General features: G+C 41.9%; 1 protein-coding gene across 2 annotated transcripts in view; it reads right to left on the reverse strand.

The window, feature by feature from the left end:
• PPP2R5E (protein phosphatase 2 regulatory subunit B'epsilon) overlaps nucleotides 1-21,944 on the reverse strand; it is a 75,106-nt gene that overhangs the window by 17,612 nt on the left and 35,550 nt on the right. For both annotated transcript variants that reach the window (XM_081935611.1, XM_081935610.1), the window contains exons 3-4: nucleotides 12,065-12,261; nucleotides 1,717-1,818 (exon numbers count right to left, since the gene is read on the reverse strand). In XM_081935611.1, coding sequence (XP_081791737.1) covers nucleotides 1,717-1,818; nucleotides 12,065-12,261 — 299 coding nt within the window. The remainder of the gene's footprint in view (nucleotides 1-1,716; nucleotides 1,819-12,064; nucleotides 12,262-21,944) is intronic.

Raw genomic sequence — 21,944 nt, forward strand, 5'->3', positions numbered from 1 at the left:
ACTTTTGAAATCACATAAAACAAAGCAATTACAACATTGAAGAGAGTTAATTAAACTGTTTGGATTAATGTAATAGCAATCAGAAAATATATAGAACTATTATACACTACAGCAAAAGAGATGTCTGATTGATTGATCAGATTTAATCAGAAGTCTCTAGCATACTATAAAAACTTGGCTTCTTTCCACCTGAAAATCACTTATATGACCATTCCATTAGCTCTGCCAGAGAAGGCATGTTCTGGGTGCCATCAGCTAAGGGTCAATATCTGATGCAAAAAAATTAGGTGTTATTTTGATATTCTCGAAGGCCCTCAAGGCCTGGTTAAATTATCACTCCTCGTGTTCCCAGGGTCCCGGAGACATGTTTAGTTGGCTCCAATGCTGGCTATTTTTATTCTTTGCTTAAGGTTTGTATCTCTGTTCTTATGTTTATGTAATTGTGTGGTGGGGGGGTTGTATCTGTGGTTTTTATATGTGGTTTTACTCATTTGTTGTGTACCGTCCAATGTTGCCTTTGGTTTGTTTCAAACAGGGTAGATTTGATTTAAATCAATTCTAGGCAATGCCAGCGGGCGGCGCCAAGGAGTAGAGCCTTCTCTGTGATGGGCCCAACCCTCTGGAATGACCTCCCCCCCCCCCTGACATTAGAACCACCTTGGACTTCCGCTCCTTCCGACAAAAATTGAAGACTCACCTGTTCCGATTAGCTGGCCTGGCATAATTATAAATGTTACAACTATGAACTCCTGGTAGTATACTCTCATCTGGTTATTTTAAGGGTAATGTTTTAATTTCTAATTGTTTTTAGGGCTTTTAGACCCATATTTATTCTTCTGTACAGTACTCTTAATTTTAACCTCCTCCACATATATATGTATATTTATAGTTATATTTATATTTGTATTTTATTTGTTATTTGTTGTGTGGACTGTACACCGCCCCGAGTCCCTTTTTGGGAGAGGGGGCGGTTTAGAAATGCGAAGAATAAAATAAATAAATAAATAAAATAAATTCGATTTAAATCACAATGTAAATTACTAGTAAAAAGGCTTGATTTAAATCAATTTGATTTAAATCATAATTTTCAAAGAGAAACTGTCATCTTGGTCCCAGAGTGGCTCCTCCTGCTTTGCTACTGACTCACCGACAGTCCCATTCACTTTACTGGGACGGCTGGTGATGTAGCAGTGACAGAAGGTGAGTGGATGCCTGCTAACAGGTGCTACCATGATGGTCTGAACTAACAAGTGCTCTTTAAATGTAAGGACTCGTTCTTGCTGGTAGTTGAAATCTTTAATATTATTATTTGCAAACAAAATGAAGGTTTCCTATTTAGAAAGCACGTTATCTCAGCTTGCAGAGCTTGGATTCATTGAATGAGTTTACCAAAAATATAAATATTGCAGAATATACAGCCTCATGCTACATAACTAATTTCATGCTGAATAAACTAAATTATTAATGTATCTTAAATAGAAAACATCTTTAGAAATAAATTGGATAAAAATCAAAAAAATCTTATTTAAATAAAATTATCTGTTTTTTAAAAAAAAAAACATTGCTTTTTATCCACACTGGTTTCAAACATCCCACTGATGCTCCCACAACCTCTGCAATAGCCTATCCCTCCCTATTATAGTTTTGAGAGCTATGAAAGCATGGCTCTTCAACAGGCATTTGGGGTTGCTTGAAGACTGTGCTAAATAAAATTACCTGTAAATGTGGCCATGATGCTTCAAGAGTAGGTTCATCTTCTTCTGGATCAAACTCATTGCTATCACTTGGAGGAAGTGTTCGGAATATATTGCAAGAAACCTTGAAATTGCAAAGAAAGAACGTTCAAATATCTACTACAAAAATCAGCCAGTTCTAAGAGATGAGATGCAGCTATTAAAATAGAATATTTTTGGATAATTTACAGTTTATAAGAATTCATTCTACAAAAGATTTTAGAAAATTATTCTTAGATAGTAACAATCTATATGGCATTATATGATTAATAAGTGCATTAATGATTCTTATCAATTTTTTTACCTCTTGTAATAAAAGCAGGTAACAGCTTCTGACAGCACTGAAGTGGCTATATTTTTGCTACTACAAATAGTCCTCAACGTACGAGCACAATTGAGCCCAAGATTTATGTTGCTAAGTGAGGTATTTGTTAAGTGAGTTTTGCCCCCTTTTATGACTTTTCTTACTACATTTGTTAAGTGAATCACTTCAGTTGTTAAATTCGTAATATAGTTGCTAAGTGAATCTGGTTTTCCCATTGAGTTTGCTTGTGAGAAGGTCAAAAAAGGTGATTACATGACCCCAGGATGCTGCAACCATTATAAATGTGAGTCAGCTGTCAAACATCCAAATATAAATTACAAGACCATGCAACAGCCGAGTCCCTTCGGGGAGAGGGGGCGGTCTAGAAGTTTAATAAATAAATAAATAAATAAATTAGTGTGAAAAATGGTCGTAAGTCACTTTTTTAATGCTGTTGAAACTTCGAACAGTCACTAAGTGAACTGATGTAAGTCGAGGACTATCTGTACTGTAAACTGATTAGGACCTTTAAGTTCCAGCCTGAAGGAGCTACCCTATTGAACAGAACAGAACGTTATCCTTGAATAATGTCTTCCTAAAACCATGGAATGGATTCTGTAGGAATTTGTACCACAAATTCTTAATCCAATAAAGGAGAATATTTGTAGCTCAGGGTTGAAATGAGGGGCACCAAGGACCCTAATTTTTAATCCAGGTCAAGTGATAGTACAGGTTGTTCTCAAATGTCCACAATTGAGACCAGAATTTCCATTGTTAAGCAAGATAGATGTTAAGTGAATCACACCTGATTTTACTACCTTTTTACCACAGATGTTCAGTGAATCTAATCAGTTGTTAAGTGAATCACAAGGTCGTTAAGCTAATCTCTCTCTCTCTCTCTCCCTCCCTCCCTCCCTCCCTCCCTCCCCCCCCCCTCTCTCTCTCGGAGAGATTTTGGAGCAGTTCATGCTTCCTTCTGCAGACGAGCTTTATGGGGATGCTGATTTCATTTTCCAGCAGGACATGGCACCTGCCCACACTGCCAAACGCATCAAAACCTGACTCAATGACCGTGGGATTACTGTGCTTCATTAGCCAGCAAACTCGTCTGACCTGAACCCCATAGAGAATCTATGGGGCCTTGCCAAGAGAAAGACGAGAGACATGAGACAGAACAATGCAGAAGAGCTGAAGGCCGCTACTGAAGCATCCTGGTCTTCCATAACACCTCAGCAGTGCCATGCCGCATTGAGGCAGTAACTGCTGCAAAAGGGGCCCCAAACACTGAGTACATATGCATGCTTATACTTTTCAGAGGTCCGATATTGTTCTATGTACAATCCTTGTTTTATTGATTGCATGTAATATTATAATTTTCTGAGATTGTGGATTTGGGGTTTTCATGAGCTGTAAGCCATAATCATCACAATTATGACAAATCACGGCTTGAACTATCTTGCTTTGCATGAAATGAGTCTATCTCATATATTAGTTTCACCTTTTAAGTTGTATTACTGAAATAAATGAACTTTTGCATGATATTCTAATTTTTCGAGTTTCACCTGTAACTAAGAATAAATTGTTCTGCATCTCCTCACCACAAGAGGGTGCATTCTAATATACTGCTAGTAAAAACAAGATTATCTTTACTGAGATCTTTAGCATGCATCTCACATAGCATATTATTTTCAGAAGAAAGAATCCTTATAATTAGTAATAAATACCATGATATATTTAATTTTCTTTTGGGCATATCTGTTAACATAATCTATGTTCTGTTTTCCATAATTAAATTAAGACCTATGTGACAGGATCAATGTCGGCTATTCATACTATTTGACTAAGCATGGACAACAGGGTCAATCAAATTAGGCACATTGGGAGAAATGAAGAATTCCTACAAAGACTGTTTCCAACAGGTTTATGTTCCAATGAACATAGTATTTGTCATTTATCCCTACAAATATAACTTAATAAGAGCCATGGTGGTGCAGTGGTTAGAGTGTAGTACTGCAGGCTACTTCTGCTGACTGCCAGCTGCTTGCAATTTGACAGTTCGAATCTCACCAGGCTCAAGGTTGAATCAGCCTTCCATCCTTCCGAGGTCGATAAAATAAGGATCCAAATAGTTGGGGGCAATATGCTGACTCTGTAAACTGCTTAAAGAGGGCTGTAAAAGCACTGTGAAGCGGTATATAAGTCTAAGTGCTGTTGCTATTAATGCTGGCCCTTATCATAGTAATCAAGACAACTCTAATTTGTAAAAACATATTAAAAATTAAGAAAATTATTAAAGCTGAGAAAAATGATATTGATAATCACTTGAAAGAATAATGATCAGATATTCTGCAAACCAGAACATATTATCCTCTGTTATAGAAAGGATTACACTTTCTACAGAAGTCATATATCTAATCTGAATTGTATGTCCTTAAATTTCCCTCCCCACTTCAAAATTAAGAATCGACAGTGAGGCATGCTTCTGAGGAACAGAAATAAACTCTATTTTAAACTATCAAGAAAGTAAGTTTAGATAATGTTTCCCCGAAAATATGACCTACTCAGAAAGTAAGTCCTAGCTCAATTTTTACACATGCACCCAATATAAGTCCTACTCCTCAAAACAAGCCCAAATTAAGACCCCACCCACTCCAGGATGAATAGATAAAAGTAAGCTAGGGTGGAGATGGGTGTGTGTGTGGAGCTGTCCTACTACTTAACTTCAGATAGTTTCAGCCAGGCCTCGCACACCTTGACCCATTTCTTTTGCTGCAGCTGGCAAGGCTTTCCTGAAGGGCTCTGTAGTTGATAACAGAGGTCCGGATCGATTTGGAACTCTGTTATTGGCTGCAGAGCCTTTCAAGAAAGACTTACTGGCCTTGCTGGATGAAGAAGTTCCTGAAGGCCTCTGATAGTGAAAAAAGAGGCCTGGGGCAACGCGCATAAGTGAGTTGAGTCAGTGGATGACATCTTCCCCCTGAAAATAAGACCTGGTGCCTTTTTGGTGACAAAAAATATGTAAGACAGGTCTTATTTTAGGGAAAACACTGGTACATGATGCAAGAAAAAGGGGGGAAATGGCTAGGGAAAGACTTCTACTTTTCTACTTAATATTGCCAATCACAGACAAAAGAGTGAAAAATTAAGATTTCTGGAGATAATTTCAGGTAAAGGGAGAAATATCCTCATCATGTGTTACATGAGCAATAATCAAAACTTAATTTATGAAAATAACATTTTAAACATTCTGTAAAAATGACCATTGGCTTACTGAAGGGTCCTTTTCTGTGCGCTGCGGGAGAATCCAAGCATGGGTTAAATTAGCCTAGTTGCCCTAGGACTGAGGTAATTGGAGAGTCCAACCATGGGACATATCCAAGTTAACTGTCACAGGGATGGGAAGAAGGTCTGTCCTGGGATTCGGTCATGGAAACAACCCCCTGCAGAACCCACCTGTCGAATGATGCCTCGGCTGAAGCAAACATGTCCAATTTATAGTTTCTGACAAAGGGTGATGGGTTTGACCACGTTGCCACTCTGCAGATTTCATCTATTGTAGCCTGAGTTGCCCAGGCGGCGGTGGTAGCAGCACTCCTCATCGAGTAAGCAGTGATATGTTGATGGAACGCCTTGGACTGGTGTTCATATGGAGCCACGATGCACGTTCTTAGCCATCTGCCGATGGTGGGAAATGTTACTTTTCGTCCCATGGACCCTGGCTGGAACAACACGAAAAGGGCCTCGGAACTGTGGAATTCAGCTTTAATGTACCTACGCAGGGCCCGTCTGACATCTAGAGTATGCCAGACTCGTTCCCTCAGGTGTCTAGGGCGAGGGCAAAAGTTCGGCAAAATTATCTTCTACGCCCTGTGAAATCATGTGTTGACTTTTGGAACAAAGGCCGGATCCAAACGAAGCACAACTCTTTCCAGATGTATGATACGTAAGTCCTCTCGACAGATAGGGCTCCAGTTCGGATATTCTCCATGCAGATGTTATTGCGACAAGGAAAACTGTCTTAAGCGTGAGATGCCATGGGGAAGACGCAAGCAGAGGCTCGAAAGGACCTGAAGAGAGTGCTTGTAGAACAACCAATAACTGCCAGGTCAGGTCCCGATGGACGATAGGGGGGACGTAAGTTTGAGGCGCCCTTAAGGAAACAGTGGACCTTTGGTTGTTTGTTGAGGGGCTGATCTGAGCCTCCAGACCACACAGTGGATAGCGTGGCGACCTGATGGCAAAGAGTGTTGGGAGAAAGCCCCCTATCAAGCCCCCCGGTAAAATGTCCAATATGAGGGGGACTGGTGCTGTGACTGGATCGATGTGGAGCTCATCGCATCTTCTGGCGAAGGTAGCCAACATGGCATCATAAATTATGGTTTTCGAGGGTCGCCTGGATGCTTGGATGGTACGTATCACCTCTTCTGACAGGCCATCCCTCCTCAGGAGGTCCCTCTCAAGTGCCAGACGGCCAACTGGAGCCACTGGGGATCCGGATGGATGATAGCCCCCTGGCTGAGGGAGACCTGGCCCGGAGGGATTCACCATGGGCTGGACACCGAGAGGCTGGCGAGGTCGGCATACCAGTACCAGCGAGGCCAGTGGGGCACTACCAGAAGCACCTCCGGCCTCTCCGCAATGGTTTTGCGAATCACTTGTGGCAGAAGGGGGGGGCAGAGGAAACACGTACAACAGTCCCTGAGGCCATCTGCAGCCGAGGGCATCCGTCCCTTCCGCCCCCGGCGAGTGGAAGCAGGAGAAGAATTGCTGGAGTTGCGTGTTCTTGCAGGTGGCAAACAGGTTGATTACGGGGGATGCCGAATCTGCAGGACAACTGGCAGAACGGGAACAGGTGTAACCGCCATTCTGCATTGTCTATGGTGATCCTGCTCAATCAGTCTGCCTGGGTGTTGCCCACCCCCGAGATGTGATTGGAGCAGATGGATTCGATGTGACGCTCCACCCACCTACCCAGGGCCTTTGCTTCTGCCATGAGCCTCCTGGACCTTGTACTGCCCTGGCAATTTATATGTGCCTTGATGGCCACATTGTCCATCATTAATAGTACATGCTGGTGTAGAATGTCCTGCTGGAAATGACGTAGGGCGAGTCTTGCTGCCCGCAGCTCTAGCCAGTTGATGTTGCAGGCCGCTTCGGCTGGAGACCACTTGCCCTGAGTCACGCGATGTCCCATGTGCGCGGCCCAGCCGAGAAGGCTGGCGTCCGTTGTGATCATTACTCTCTCTAGCTCTTTGAAGAGATGTCCCTTTAACAAGGCTGCTGAGAGCCACCACCTGAGGGATCTCTTCACGGTCAGAGGAAGTGGGACCTTCATGAGAAAGTTGCTTCTGTTGGATCTCTGATGGGGGAGGAGGAACCACGTCCTCTCCTGGTCGGATGGTACCTGCTGTACGGCATTGATCTCCAGAAAGTGATGGATCTCCTGGTTCATGAGCTCTCTCTTCATTGGACAAGAGGGGGTGGGGCATCGGATGAAATTCCTGGGGGGACGAGAAACGAACTCTAGAGAGGGTCCTTCTCTCACGGTCTGCAGAACCCAGGCGTCCTCTGAGGTGTGCTCCCATTGGGCGACAAAGAGTTGAAGTTGTCCCCCAATGAGAGGGTTCCCCTGGTGGTAATTTGGACTTGCGGAAGGGTCTGTTGGAGGCCCCATCACGGCCGGGTCTGCGATAAGAGTATTGCTGCATACCCCTGTCCCGAAAGGACTGCCTGTCCTGGGACCTGTCTGCAAAAGGTTGATTGAAGGGTCTGTTGCCTGAGGAAGAATTAAAGGAGTCGTTCGCAAGAAAGGACTCCCTCCTGAAGTAGGGAGTGGATTTGCGGTCTTGCTTCTTATACACACACACACACACACACACACACATACATATGCATTCATACATACATATATACATTCACATAATTATTATTCTTTTTTTTAACATTCATAATTCTAATACATTTGTCATTCCATTTATAGAATTGTAATATTCCATTCGGGTTGTTTTGTTTACCATCCCTCGCCTATTTTGACACCACCTTCTTCTCCTTTCCTTTTCTCTCTCCCTCCTCTACTTCCTTCCTTCTCTTTCCCTTCCTTTTTCCCTTACCTCTCCCCTCCTCCTCTCTTTCCTACCCTCTCTCCTTCTCCCTTCCATCTTCCTCTCTTGCTCACTATCTTCCTTCCCTCCTCTTCTTCTCATCTCCTCTCCTCTTTTTCTTTCTCTCCCTCTCCCTTCTCTACTTTCTTCTTTCCTCCTCTCCTTTCCCTTCCTTCTTCCCTTACCTCTCCCCTACTTCTCTCTACCTCTTCCCCTTCTTACCCTATCTCCTTCTCTCCTCCCCCCTTCCATCTTCCTCTCCTCACCTTCTCTCTTCCTTCCCTCCTTTTCCTCTCCTCCTTTCTTTTTCTATTGCTGCAGGTGTCTCTTCCCGCTCTTAATTTCTATTTTCTTGGGGTGGTATTTCCACAAACCCAAAAATCTTTGTATACCATTTCTTGTTTTTTTTAAAAAAGAATATTTTCTTTTTTGATCAGACAAAGACAGACAACAAATAACACATAGAACCTTCTTCAATCACATACAGCATGTCATTTGGTTGTAATGTTTTTGTGCATCACTTCCATAGGCCTCACTTTCAAATGTATGTAAGATCACAAATTATCAACTCATTTCAAACAAATTCTCATATCATCAATCCAGTATATTATTTGTCAAATAATATACAAAACTGCAACTCCAAACAGTTTTGACCTCTTGAAGGGTGCAGAAGCTAGCTTCCACTTAGCTTTCAGGTCGGCCTGCCAGTGACAAAGCCAAAGAAGGCACCAAGATGTGACATTAGAAGCCAGCGCCCTGGAGGCGAAATTCGCCGCATTAAATGAGGCATTGGCCGAGTACTGGGCTGCTGCAATGATTTTTATCACGTCCTGGCGGAAAAGAGTGTCTCCCACTGGAAGTTTAGACTGCAATTCCCAAAGCCAAATGATGGAAGCCCATGTGAGTTTGACAACCAATCAGAATACATTTCTTACACAGGAACAGGAAACAGATAGGTGGGAACAGATTATAAAAAGCCCTGCAAGCCCTTCTTCAGTCTCTTCTCTTCTCTCCCCTTCCCATTCCTTCTGTTCTTCTCCACCAACATTGAAGCATGTGATCACCTTTTCTGTTCAGGACTCAGGTCATGTGGTCCTCTCCACCATTAAAACCCTCTTTCCAAGCAGCCTCCATGTCTCCAGTGTCTTTTCCCCCACTTGGAGCCGAACCCAGAAGGACATTTCTTCCAATAATCTCTCATAGGAATGTTTGTCAATTGACACACCAGAAATCAAATGATAAGTATACTGTTTACAGGATTAATATTTATAAGATGCTAACATTTTGACATCCACCTCAAATGGTTGATGGCTCAGACTTATGACTGTGCTAGAAAAAGTTATTAGTTATACAACGAAGCAAAATGCATAGCCTGTAGTTGCTAGCACACATGAAGCCACCAAAAACTTTCAACATGAGCCCCAAGCTCCTAAAGGTTTTTACCAAATTAGAATCCTTAAAAGAAGAGGAAAATTATTAACTGAGGAGAAACTATATTAATTGAGTTGTTTTAACTCAACTGTTAATGATTTTCGATTCAATTTATTCTGATCCAACTTGGCATTTTTTAAAATATAGTCAGTCCTTCACTTACAACCGTTTGTTTAATTGTTCAGAGTTATAACAGTGCTGGAAAAAGTAACATGATTTATCCTCAAAATTATGACTATTATAACGCCGCCAAAGTCGTGCAACGCTAATTTGGGTGTTTGGCAACCAGCTTGTGTTTACCATGGCTGCAGAGTTCTGCAGTCATGTAATTACAATGTTGATCTTCCTAGCTAACTTCCAAAAAGCAAAGTCAATGAGGGAAGCCATTTTAATTTAATTACCAATTTAATTTGCTTAACAATCACAGTAAAAAAGGTTGTAAAATTGGGAAAGGGCTCAGTTGTGGCTGTAAGTGGAGAACTATCTATATAGTATTCAAAGACCAAGTACAACCAATTGGTATAAAAATATGGTGACCCTCTACCAGAAAATTCCATAAAAGGCAAAGCATTCTTTATGTACAGACTTTACATACAAAGTATAATCATTAAATTAAAATTTTAAGTATAATGCCTCCTGCATTATATACAATCTCAAAGATAACATACTACTGAAACTGTAGGAAAACTACCAATTTTTATTATTGCAATTTTTAATTAATTTTGGAAGGTCTGATTAATGTGTATACAAGTTTTACATTAAGTAAATCCCTCCATTCCCATCTGAAAATTAAAACCTAAACAAGTAAAAGGGCTGAACATTTTGAGTATCTTTCCAGCGACAATACACATTAACAAAAGATCTTGTGGGCCACAGGCAGAACAGAAGTTATATTGTGGTCTCTGAACCCAAAACTGCTATTCTGGTCTATATAATAAGCATTTAGTTACATAGGGAGCAGATGTATATAGGTGCATGTATATTCTAGTTGAAACAAGTATTTATTGCACATGACTTCTTTTACTATTTTCTTTGCTTTTAGATCTTTTTCACTATTTAGATGATGCCAAATCATATTAACATGGAGAAAAAGTGAATGCTATAACAAGAAAACTGTATTTATTAGCAATTTATATGATTAAAAAATCAGGTAAAAAGAATATTTCTTTTTTTCAATGAGTCAAAAAATACCAAACCATCATCAAAAAATGGCCAAGGAAAATAAGTTAATATCTTGGTTATCTACATTCCTGTAGATAATACCTGTATCTCACAGATTCACTTTCCCATCAATTCAATGGACTTTATATTTTAATTTTTTCCAAAATAAAGATATCCAACTTCATCTTATTTCAAGTTATTTCTGGATTAGACAGAATTTTTTTTTCTATAATTCTATTTAAAAATTCCTCCTTTCTATGAAAAACACAAAGAATCTTATAATATATGTTCAAATTACATACAAAGTATTTGTTAAAATCTGCTGCATGCAACATAACTTTGGGGAAAAAATAATGTAGGAGAGATGAGATTCTGAGTTACGCACACACTTTTGTTCTTCTAATGTAAAAAGTTTTCTGAAGAACATCTGCAGTTAGAGAGGTGACTTAGCAGATACCAGTAACAGCAACATAGTGATACTGGCCTAGCATCAAAAGAGCTGTTCATCATTAAAATCAGGGAAGATGTAACAACTAATATGTGCCAGTCCATACAGAAAATAACACATGCTATTATTTTTCCAAGTGATCTTTTTCCTTGTAGAGAAGTAGTGGATTGCATTCACAAAATAATATGTTTCAAAGTTAATCCCACATACAGTTCACTAAAGACTGAGTCTACAAATTACCACTATATGAATATTTCTGGCTAGGGATGCCCTTTTTCAGAAAAATGAATAGCTTTTGTACCAGCCAAATCTGGTATAAAGCAATGGCTTTATTAAAGCACTTCCAGTTAGTAGCCCCTTAAGTATCTAGAAATGATTTCAGGTCCCAAATTGTTAACTATTGTACAGCAATCAAGATTATTTTTGGTTACCTGGAGATCAGTCTAATGAAATCTCACTACTTTGCAAATCAAAATAATAATACAAGAGGCAATTGAAACCACACTTTAAAAAGGCTGATTTATAACTATAGCCGGTACAGAAAATTTCTTAACCTCATAGATGAACATTATTTTTTCCTAAAATAATCAAAATACTACGTAGTGTTTAAATAAAGCATAACATCTTTCTGAATGTAGCAAATTAACAAAACAGTCATGGATATAAATAAGCTAAGAATAAAATATGCCTTTATATTCCCCCACTTCTTCTATTAGGCATATTATTTATCTGAAATTAAGAACAACTACAATTTAAATGCCTTTCTTATTTTGTATTAGAAAAGACTAAGGTGGAATACTAACCGAAATGTAATATTCACATTAAGCCTGTTTACCAAATAATGGTATCTGTAAAGCATTTATGGTTTTCTAAAAGAATAACTTACCATTCTAACTACTTCAGGGTAAGTCTGCTCAGTCAAACACCCTCTGCTTATTGTAATGTAATCCACAAGTTCATTAAGAGTTGAACGTTTGTATTCTTTCATTTTAAGATCTGATAGTGTGTCCATGAAGTCAAAAATTACACAGCACTGCTGAAGTTTCTTTAGAAACAAATCAGGTTGATCTGAAGATGGAACGTCTGCAGGATGAAAAAAAACATAATTTTAAAATGATTGCATAAAACAAATCATTATTTAGATTTAGAAGACAGTAGCATAACTAATAACATATTTTTTGGCAAAATAAGGACAATTGGTGATTGTCTTAACTTTTTGAGCAGAGAATTACTTATTTAGTTATCAATTTGTAATACTTGTATAATTTTTCAGCAACATAGCTAGGTCACTGATTTGGAGTTAAATTAATGGTGGCTTAAAAAGCCTAAGTCCTGGAAAAGAAAATAACATTCTAAATTCCGACCTAACAGAAGTGGAAAATGCTGAACAACCCATATACCTTGAAGAACAAATATTACTGAAAAACAAATATTACTAAAAAATATAACAGCAAAAGAAAGGGAAAGTATTACATAAACTTTCACATCCCTCAAAACATTTTGATGGGCTTGATCATAAGCAAATCAATCTGCCACTTGTAAAGACAGAATATAAAATATATTATGCATATGTAATTGTGGCATGTAATAACTTCATATTCTATAATGTTTAGTAGTTTTTTCCATGTTAGTTGTGCAAAAAAGAAAAAAAAAAGAGAAACTTGTTATATTAACTTTATATTCTAATGCTTTAATAGAACAAAAGAAAACCCCAAAATGGAACATATAAGAAAAAGAACTAAATAAAAAACTGCTTACACACATAGACACACAATATGTATTCAACTCCGTTTTTAAACAACAAATTGAAGTTTGGCCATACAAAATCATATTGTTCTTTGAGGGACATCCAGTTCAGGCAAAATTCACACATTTTGCCAAACCAGCTTTTGGTATCTGGTACACTGGTGTATTTCCAAACTTTTTAAAAACCAGAGAGCAATAGACATGGTGAATAGCACAATTCTCCATTCCAAACTTGTGAATTATTAAATATTTACTTTAATAAAATTATTTAATAACTAACAAAACTTGATTTGTCAGCTTAGTTTTAAGAAAACTATATATCTATTTACAATGCAATACAATACAATAGGAGAGTTGGAAGGGACCTTGGAGGTCTTCTAGTCCAACCCCCTGCCTAGGCAGGAAACCCTATACCGTTTCAGACAAATGACTATCCAACATCTTCTTAAAGACTTCCAGTGTTGGGGCATTCACAACTTCTGGAGGCAAGCTGTTCCACTGATTAATTGTTCTAACTGTCAGGAAATTTCTCCTCAGTTCTATGTTGCTTCTCTCCTTGATTAGTTTCCACCCATTGCCTCTTGTTCTACCCTCAGGTGCCTTGGAAACCATTCTTCATGTTTTTGTCTCCAGTCCCCTAATCATCTTTGTTGCTCTTCTCTGCACTCTTTCTAGAGTCTCCACATCTTTTCTACATTGTGGTGACCAAAACTGGATGCAGTATTCCAAGTGTGGCCTTACCAAGGCATTATAAAGTGGTATTAACACTTCACGTGAGCTTGATTCTATCCTTCTGTTTATGCAACCTAGAACTGTGTTGGCTTTTTTGGCAGCTGCTGCACACTGCTGGCTCATATTTAAATGTTTGTCCACTAGGCCTCCAAGATCCCTTTCACAGTTACTATTGTTGAGGAAGGTACCACCTATACTGTACCTGTGCATTTCGTTTTTGTTGCGTAAATGTAGAATCTTACTCTTTTCACCATTGAATTTCATTTTATTAGATAGTGCCCAATGTTCAAGTTTGTCAAGATCCTTCTGTATCTTTAGCCTATCTTCTGGAGTGTTGGCTATTCCTGCCAGCTTGTTGTCATCTGCAAATTTGATGAGTTCCCCATTTATTCCTTCATCCAAATCATTGATGAAGATGTTGAAGAGTACTGGGTCCAAAACAGAGCTTTGGGGTACTCCACTGCATACTTCCCTCCATGAAGATGTAGTTCCATTGAGGACTACACGATGAGTGTGGCTGGTCAGCCAATTACGAATCCATCTGGTGGTGATGCTGTCTAACCCACATTCTTCTACTTTATCTAGTAGTAGGTTATGGTCTATCTCAGCAATGGCGAACCTTTTTTGGCTCGCGTGCCATAAGTGGGGGGAGTGCAGGGGGGGGTCGTGTGCAGGCGTGCCGCACCCATAATGCAATGCGCGACCCCCAGTGCGCATGTGTGCACTACAGGCGCTCCCCCTCCCATTTTTACATGCTTTGTTCGCCCTCCCCAGCCTCCAGAGGCTTTATAAGAGCCTGGGGAGGGCGAAAACAGCCCCCCGCCCCCCCGGACATCTTCCGGAGGCGTCAGGGAAGCCTCCGGACAGTCTCTGAAGCTTTCGGAGAGCTCAAAACGATCCTCCGAGCAAACCGTAAGTGACTTCCGGTTTGCTCGGAGGGTCATTTTGAGCGCTCCGAAGACTTCAGGGACTGTCCGGAGGCTTCCCTGACGCCTCCGGGGGGCTTCCGGGGGGGGGGCAGGGGAGGCTGTTTTTGTCCTCCCCAGGCTCCTATAAAGCCTCTGGACCTTGGGGAGGGCGAAAATGGCTTTTAAAAAGGGTGAACTCAGCTGGCCAGCGCGCTGGCTAGCTAACAGGGCAGCGCCTCGTGTGCCCTGACCTGTGGAACGCGTGCCATAGGTTCGCCATCACTGGTCTATCTTATCAAATGCCTTACTGAAGTCCAAGTAAACTATATCGACGGCATTCCTCTGGTCCACTAATTTTTTCACATTATCAAAGAATGCAATAAGATTAGTCTGGCATGATCTGTTTTTGACAAACCCGTGTTGGGCTTTTGGTTTACTTTTTTTGCTTCTAGGTGTTTGCTAATTCGTTGCTTGATTATCTTTTCCAGAATCTTTCCTGGTATTGAGGTCAAGCTGATGGGTCTGTAGTTTCCTGGATCTGTTTTTTTCCCTTTTTTGAAGATGGGAACCACATCAGCTCTTTTCCAGTACTCTGGTAGTTCCCCTGTGCTCCAGGATCTCTGAAAGATATAGTTCAGTGGTTCTGAGATCTCATCTGCCAGTTCCTGCCGGTCCTGGTGATTTGAACTCGTCTAGGGTAGTCAGGTGCTAACTTACTATTTTCTTCCCTAGATATCTTCCCATATATCTAGATATCTTCCCATATATCTAGATATCTTCCCATATATCTAGATATCTTCCCATATATCATAGGAATGTCTGACGATGCAATACATCTGGTCAAAATGAGAACATACCAAATGTTTATTTGAGTATGTTGATAAAGATTCAGAGTCATCCATATGGAGTTTTCTGAATATATTGGCATTCTTCTCGTGACTCTCAAAGGTTTTTGAAGAATCATTAACAATGAAACAAATTCTCATGAAATCCCAAATTCCTTTCCCAATTTCATCCAAAGTATCTAACTGCCTTCAGTCCTGGAAATACAATACATTTTTGGCTATAATTTGTTGGAGATGAACCGTCCCAGTAAGGAGAAAGACTCCAGCAGGAAATTAGTCTGGACTCATTGCATCAACACAAGTGGCAGAGCTCTGACCTTCCATTCCCCCACCCCTCAACAATGCCTGTGAGCCTTATATTGTCTTTCTTGAAAAACCTGCCAGTTTGGGGAGATTCCTGTGAATTAGGCATAGAACAATAAAGCTAGTTTGAACTCAACAGTAAAGGTGTGGATCTGGTTGTACATTCCTGACAAATTAGAAACAACAGGTTCTAAGATTTCAAAAGAGTAAAACAATAATTCATAATTGGAAAATAGATCAATAAATTGAGGTAGTGCTCGATTTACAAGCACAATTGGTACTGGAATTTTGGTCACTAAGCGATGCAATAGCAATAGCACTTAGACTTATACACCACTCTCTCTTAAGTTGTTTACAGAGTCAGCATATTGCCTCCAACAATTTTGGTCCTCATTTTACCCACCTTGGAAGGATGGAAGGCTGAGTCAACCTTGAGCCTGGTGAGATTTGAACTGCCAAACTGCAGGCAGCCAACAGGCAGCAGAAGTAGCCTGCAGTACTGCACTCTAACCACTGTGCCACCATGGCTCAGTCAATAGTCCCCATGTTATTGGACTTGATTTTGTGACCATTTTTACTACAGTCATTAAGTACACCACTAGTTAAGTGAACCATGTGGTCATTAAGAGAAGAGGGCTTCCCCAGGTAAATTTGGTTTCCAGCAGTTGGCCAGAAAGATCACAAATCACAATCACATGACCTGAAGATGCTGTAATCATCATAAATACATTGCCAGTTGCCAAGCGCTCAAGTTGTAATCATGTGACCATGGAGTTGGTGAAATAGTCATAACTTCAAGAACAAGTTGCAAGTCACATTTGCCTAGACTGTTGCACTTTTGAGCCATCATTCAATGAATGGCTGTAATTGAGAAGTATACTTTTTCATAACATGTATAGACAATTTTAACAACTTATCACCTTCTCTTAAAATGCAGCAATCTCCACATCCCATATTTCATCACTTTTCTATAAACACATCTTTAAAACCCTGTAATTCAGTCCTTGTCAGCAAAAATCCATTAAGGGTTACCAGAAATAACATTTACTTTAACCTTGATCAAAAAGCTAACTTCACATTCCTTCCCTTTTTAAAACCTCAGTCTTTAATCCCTTCAAATAAAGCCCTAGAGCTTGATATATATATTTTTGGTGGGTTCCTTCTCATCAGTTTTCAAAACTTCAACAGGTCTCCTTTGTAAATCCAATCAAGTCACTCTTCCTGTTTGTTATCCATATCCGTAGGACTGCGACCTACCACATGTTTACTGGACCCGTGTCCCTCCTGGCTTGTACTGGCATCCTGGGAGGTTACACGCGACTGGCTCCTGGACCTAGTGAACGCTTCGTTGGGTGAGAGGTCTCTCCCGGCCGCCTTGAAAGAGGCGGTGGTGAGACCCTTGCTCAAGAAGCCTTCCCTGGACCCTATGGAGCTGGTCAATTATCGTCCTGTCTCCAACCTTCCCTTTTTGGCGAAGGTTGTGGAGAGTGTGGTGGTTTCTCAGTTTCCACGACATCTGGAGGAGAATGATTATCTAGACCCGCGCCAGTCCGGCTTTCGCCCTGGGCACAGCACAGAGACGGCCTTGGTCGCGTTGGTGGATGATCTCTGGAGGGCCAGAGATAGGGGCTGTTCCTCTATCCTGGTCCTATTAGACTTCTCGGCGGCTTTTGATACCATCGACCATGGTATCCTGTTGCACCGACTGGAGGGGTTGGGGATCCGGGGCACCGTCTTGCGGTGGTTCGGCTCCTACCTCTCCGGCAGGACGCAACGTGTGTTGGCAGGAGAGCAGAGGTCGACCCTAAGCCCCCTTATCTGTGGGGTGCCACAGGGGTCGGTCCTCTCGCCACTCCTGTTCAACACATACATGAAGCCGCTGGGTGAGATCATCCGTGGTTTTGGGGTGGGATACCATCTGTACGCTGATGATACTCAGCTGTACATTTCCACCCCGAACCACCCCAACGAGGCCGTCGAAGTGATGTCCCGGTGTGTGGAAGCCGTACGGGTCTGGATGGATGACAACCGACTCAGGCTCAACCCTTCCAAGATGGAGTGGCTGTGGGTTCCGGCTCCCCGGTTCAACCAGATAATTCCATCTCTGGCCATTGGGGGCATTCAACTCGCCCCCGTGGAGCGGGCGCGCAATTTGGGCGTCCTCCTGGATGCCAGGCTGTCCATGGATGAACATGTGACAGCCGTGGCCAGGGGGGCGTTCCATCAGGTTCGCCTGGTGCGCCAATTGCGCCCCCTATTGGACCGGGACGCCCTACGCACAGTCACCCATGCGCTGGTGACGTCTCGCCTGGACTACTGCAACGCTCTCTACATGGGGCTTCCCTTGAAATGCACTCGGAGACTACAGTTGGTCCAGAATGCGGCCGCGCGGGTGATTATGGGGAGCACCAGGTACTCCCATGTGACACCACACCTGCGCGAGCTGCACTGGCTTCCTGTGGTCTATCGAGTGCGTTTCAAGGTTTTGATCACGATCTTTAAAGCGCTCCATGGCTCAGGACCTAGTTACCTGCGGGACCGTATTCTGCCCCACACATCCCTACAACCTATTCGCTCGCACAGAGAGGGACTTCTCCAGGTGCCGTCCACTAGACAATGCCATGGGGCGGCGCCTAGGAGCAGAGCCTTCTCTGTGGCGGGCCCAGCCCTGTGGAATGACCTCCCCCCGGATATTAGGACCACTACAGACCTCCGCTCCTTCCGTGTTAAGCTCAAGACCCACCTTTTTCAAATATCTGGCCTGGCTCAACCATAACTTCGTTACGCTCCTGAGGGGTTTTTAATTTAGCAATTTTATTTAAGGGGATTTTAAACTGTGTTTTAATTGTGTTTTTAGCTGTCTTTATTGTCCTTCACTTACAAGTCTACTCTCCTTCATGCACAAATGTAATTGTCCTTGTTTTTTCGTATGTATGTGTGTCCTATGTGTATTTTATCCTTTTGATTGTACGCCGCCCTGAGTCCTTCGGGAGAGGGTTGCGGCTAATCAAATAAAATTTATTATTATTATTATTATTATTATTATTATTATTATTATTATTATTATTTAATTATCAGGACATCAGCTGGTTTCATTTGTATATCCAGTATATCATCTTTTTCCAGATCATTCTTGTAGCCTGTCATTTTAAAATCCACATTAAAATCTATTTCATTCTTGTCCAGTAGAACTTGTTCTTCATCCATAACATTATTTACGCACAGTCTATTTTGGCAGAGATCGTAAAAATTAACTTCTGAGTCCATTGTTCACAAATATTCTTCAATAAATCCAATATTAAATTATTTTGCTCCAATCTATGTCAACTAATCAAATTTAAAACTTGCCCTTTAATTGCCTTCTGGCTTCCTCTAGTAGATTTTAAAATGGCAGCTTTTGTTGTCAGACACACAAAATTTGGCTGTTAATGCATGCATTGGTCAGAAAATGATCCATTTACATATTACCATATTTGTGAACAATCACTAAATGAGTGGCTGTAATGGTTTATACTGAATATTGCTACATTGCCTAACATGATAAATCAAATGTCTAAAATAAGATAGCAAACATCACTGACAGATTCCATATTACATGTTGGTTAGAGGGAAGGGAATAATTCAATTTGTAATAAGAAGAAAAGAAAAAGCAACTCTGGTTGCTGCTACTGAATGCCAAGTCACACTGTAACAAAGCCTCCCTTATCCATTTGATCATGGCATGTTCAAAAAGGGAAGGTTGCCCTTTCTGAAATTTGCCTAGCCAAGTTTCAAGTGTGTCAGCTGAGATTATAGGGCAGGGATGGGGGTTCTGGCTATTTTTATCAGAGAATATCTTACAAATTTCAGTTATTTCCAGTTATTATCACTTGCAAAGTCTTACAATACACAACTTAATCATGTTATTTGTGGGAGCACCCGTCTCTGGTTATTTCTGCCTCTCACCAGATCAGTATGCTCCTCTCTGAGCAGAAGTCCTCCCTTTTGCCCTCCCTGAGCAAAAGTCATATAATGGGAGTTAGGAACCTTGTTTAAATGTTGCAGCATTTGCCTTTTGCAATGATTTCTATCAGTTCCACACACACCCACTCCCCCACACACAGACAAAATTTGGGTGGCCCAGACCACAATAGACTTTAGTAATACTTTTTTTAAAAATGGCTTTGGGACAATCATAGATGTGCCAATTTTCTGCAATTTCAAGTGGTGCAGGTATGTATGGATGTATGTACAGTATATCACAGAAGGTATATATCGTGCTTCCCCTAAAATAAGACATTTTCAGGGGAGGAGGACTTATTATTTTGGAGGAGGCAGTGACACCTCCCTCATGGCTGCTGTGTTGTGCTGCTGCGACAGCGCAGGCTCTTCGGGCACATGAGCACCTGTCCTCTCTCCCCCACGCGCGCCCCATCCTCACCACGTTGACGTGGGTAAAGCCAGTGAGCACCAGGTCCTTGAGGAAGTCACAGCCAATGCTGCTGGTGCCCACCACCAGCCCCTGCGCAGAAGTCACAACCTGGGCCAGCTCCTCCTGCAGGACCAAGCCTGCCGCTGCCATCCTAGCACTGAGGATGACTTCCTCTGCGGCTTCTAAACCCTTGGCTGGAAGCCGCTGGAAGTGGAGAAGAGGCCGGTCAGGCCAGCCGCCTGCTACCAAGTTTTCTGGCAGCCGGGGCAGAGAGTCTTCCGGCAGCCAGGGCAGAACCATACAGTGGGAAGTGGCCACTCTAAGAGTGCGCTTCCAGACAGGGGTTTGGAAGCCACAGAGGAAGCCATCCTCAGTCCTGGGATGGTGGCAACAGCGACAGCAGTCCTGGCCCTGCAGGGGGAGCTGGCCTACGCCGTGGCTTCTGTGCAGGTACTGGCATCTGGCGACCTTGGCTGTGAGCTCCTCAAGGATCTGGTACTCACCGGCTTTGCCCACATTGATGTATTGAGGACTGGGAGGCACGCAAATGGGAGGGACAGGCGCTCATGCAGCTTGGCGCCTCTGGGATACTGCTCAGTTGGTGAGTGGCGCTCTGCTGGCCAGAGGGAGGGGGCTGTCCGCTGGCTGGCCACTACGTGACAAGAGGTGCCAGGTGGCTGCTCTCTTGTGAGCAGGGTAGGAGATTACAGGTGAGGGGGATGGATGGATGGGAGACGGGCGAGCACCAATAACGCAGGGGAGAGATAGAGAGGCAGCTCCTGATCAGCTCAGCTGATCCCCAGGTTGAAATTAAGGGGCCCAGCTGTGATTAGCTGACTGGGGAAGGGAAGGACTGCCTCCTGTGCTGCCCACGCCTACCCCTTCACTGGGGCTTATTTTTGGGGGGGAGGATGTATATTTAGGCCCACCCCAAAAATCAGTCTTGGCCTTATTTTCGGGACATGTCCTATTTTAGGGGAAACATGGTAGCATGTGTATTTGTGGGTTATGTATACATTTAAACAGATATACAGGCATCTCAGCAAGGCAACCCTGTGCAGGAAGCACAATTTAAAATATCAATGTAACAATAAAACAAACAGGTTATAAACATTATAATCATATTAAAAGCAACAAATGGAAGACTCAGCTAACTTTCCAAACCCTATGCCTGGGACAACAGCAATGTCATAGGGGTTTTCTAAAACACCATCAGACTTGGACCAATCTTAATCTTAGGCGGGATGGTGTTTCAAAAAAACACACCCTGGCTCCCCCTAAGTAATACTCTTTAATGGATAGTGCCCATCCTTCCAGATCTGATGGGGCAAGTAAAGACAAAAAAGAGTTCCATCAGAACATTATATGGTAGGTTGAGAACTCACTGTAATACCCAGCAAACCAAACTACTGGAGAGCAAGTACCTACATAAACAATTCAGGCAGAATAGGCACCCACAAGCATTTGTTACAAGATGTCTGTGTAACACAGTGCGGAGAGAAAGGAAGAAATAAAGTACAAGACCAACCACATGACATACCCTGCCATACATCAAAAACAGTTCAGAATCAGTAAAACACAATTTCCGAGTTCTGCAAGTGAGTATTGCACACAGCCCAGAGACTACCATACGAGGACAAATTATGCAGTGATAAGATTACTTGGTGGTAGGAGATACTTCCAAAGTAATCTACCGGATACCCTGTATGGATTTGCATTGCCCTTGTGACTATGTAGGAGGAAACTAACCACCAGAATGCAAGAACACAAGAAAGCCTTCAGACAAGGAGACACAAAGTTATTGGTAGCCTCATATTGCAA

Source organism: Natrix helvetica (assembly GCF_964273705.1).
Source record: "Natrix helvetica genome assembly, chromosome: 1".
Taxonomy (NCBI): Eukaryota; Metazoa; Chordata; class Lepidosauria; order Squamata; family Natricidae; genus Natrix; species Natrix helvetica.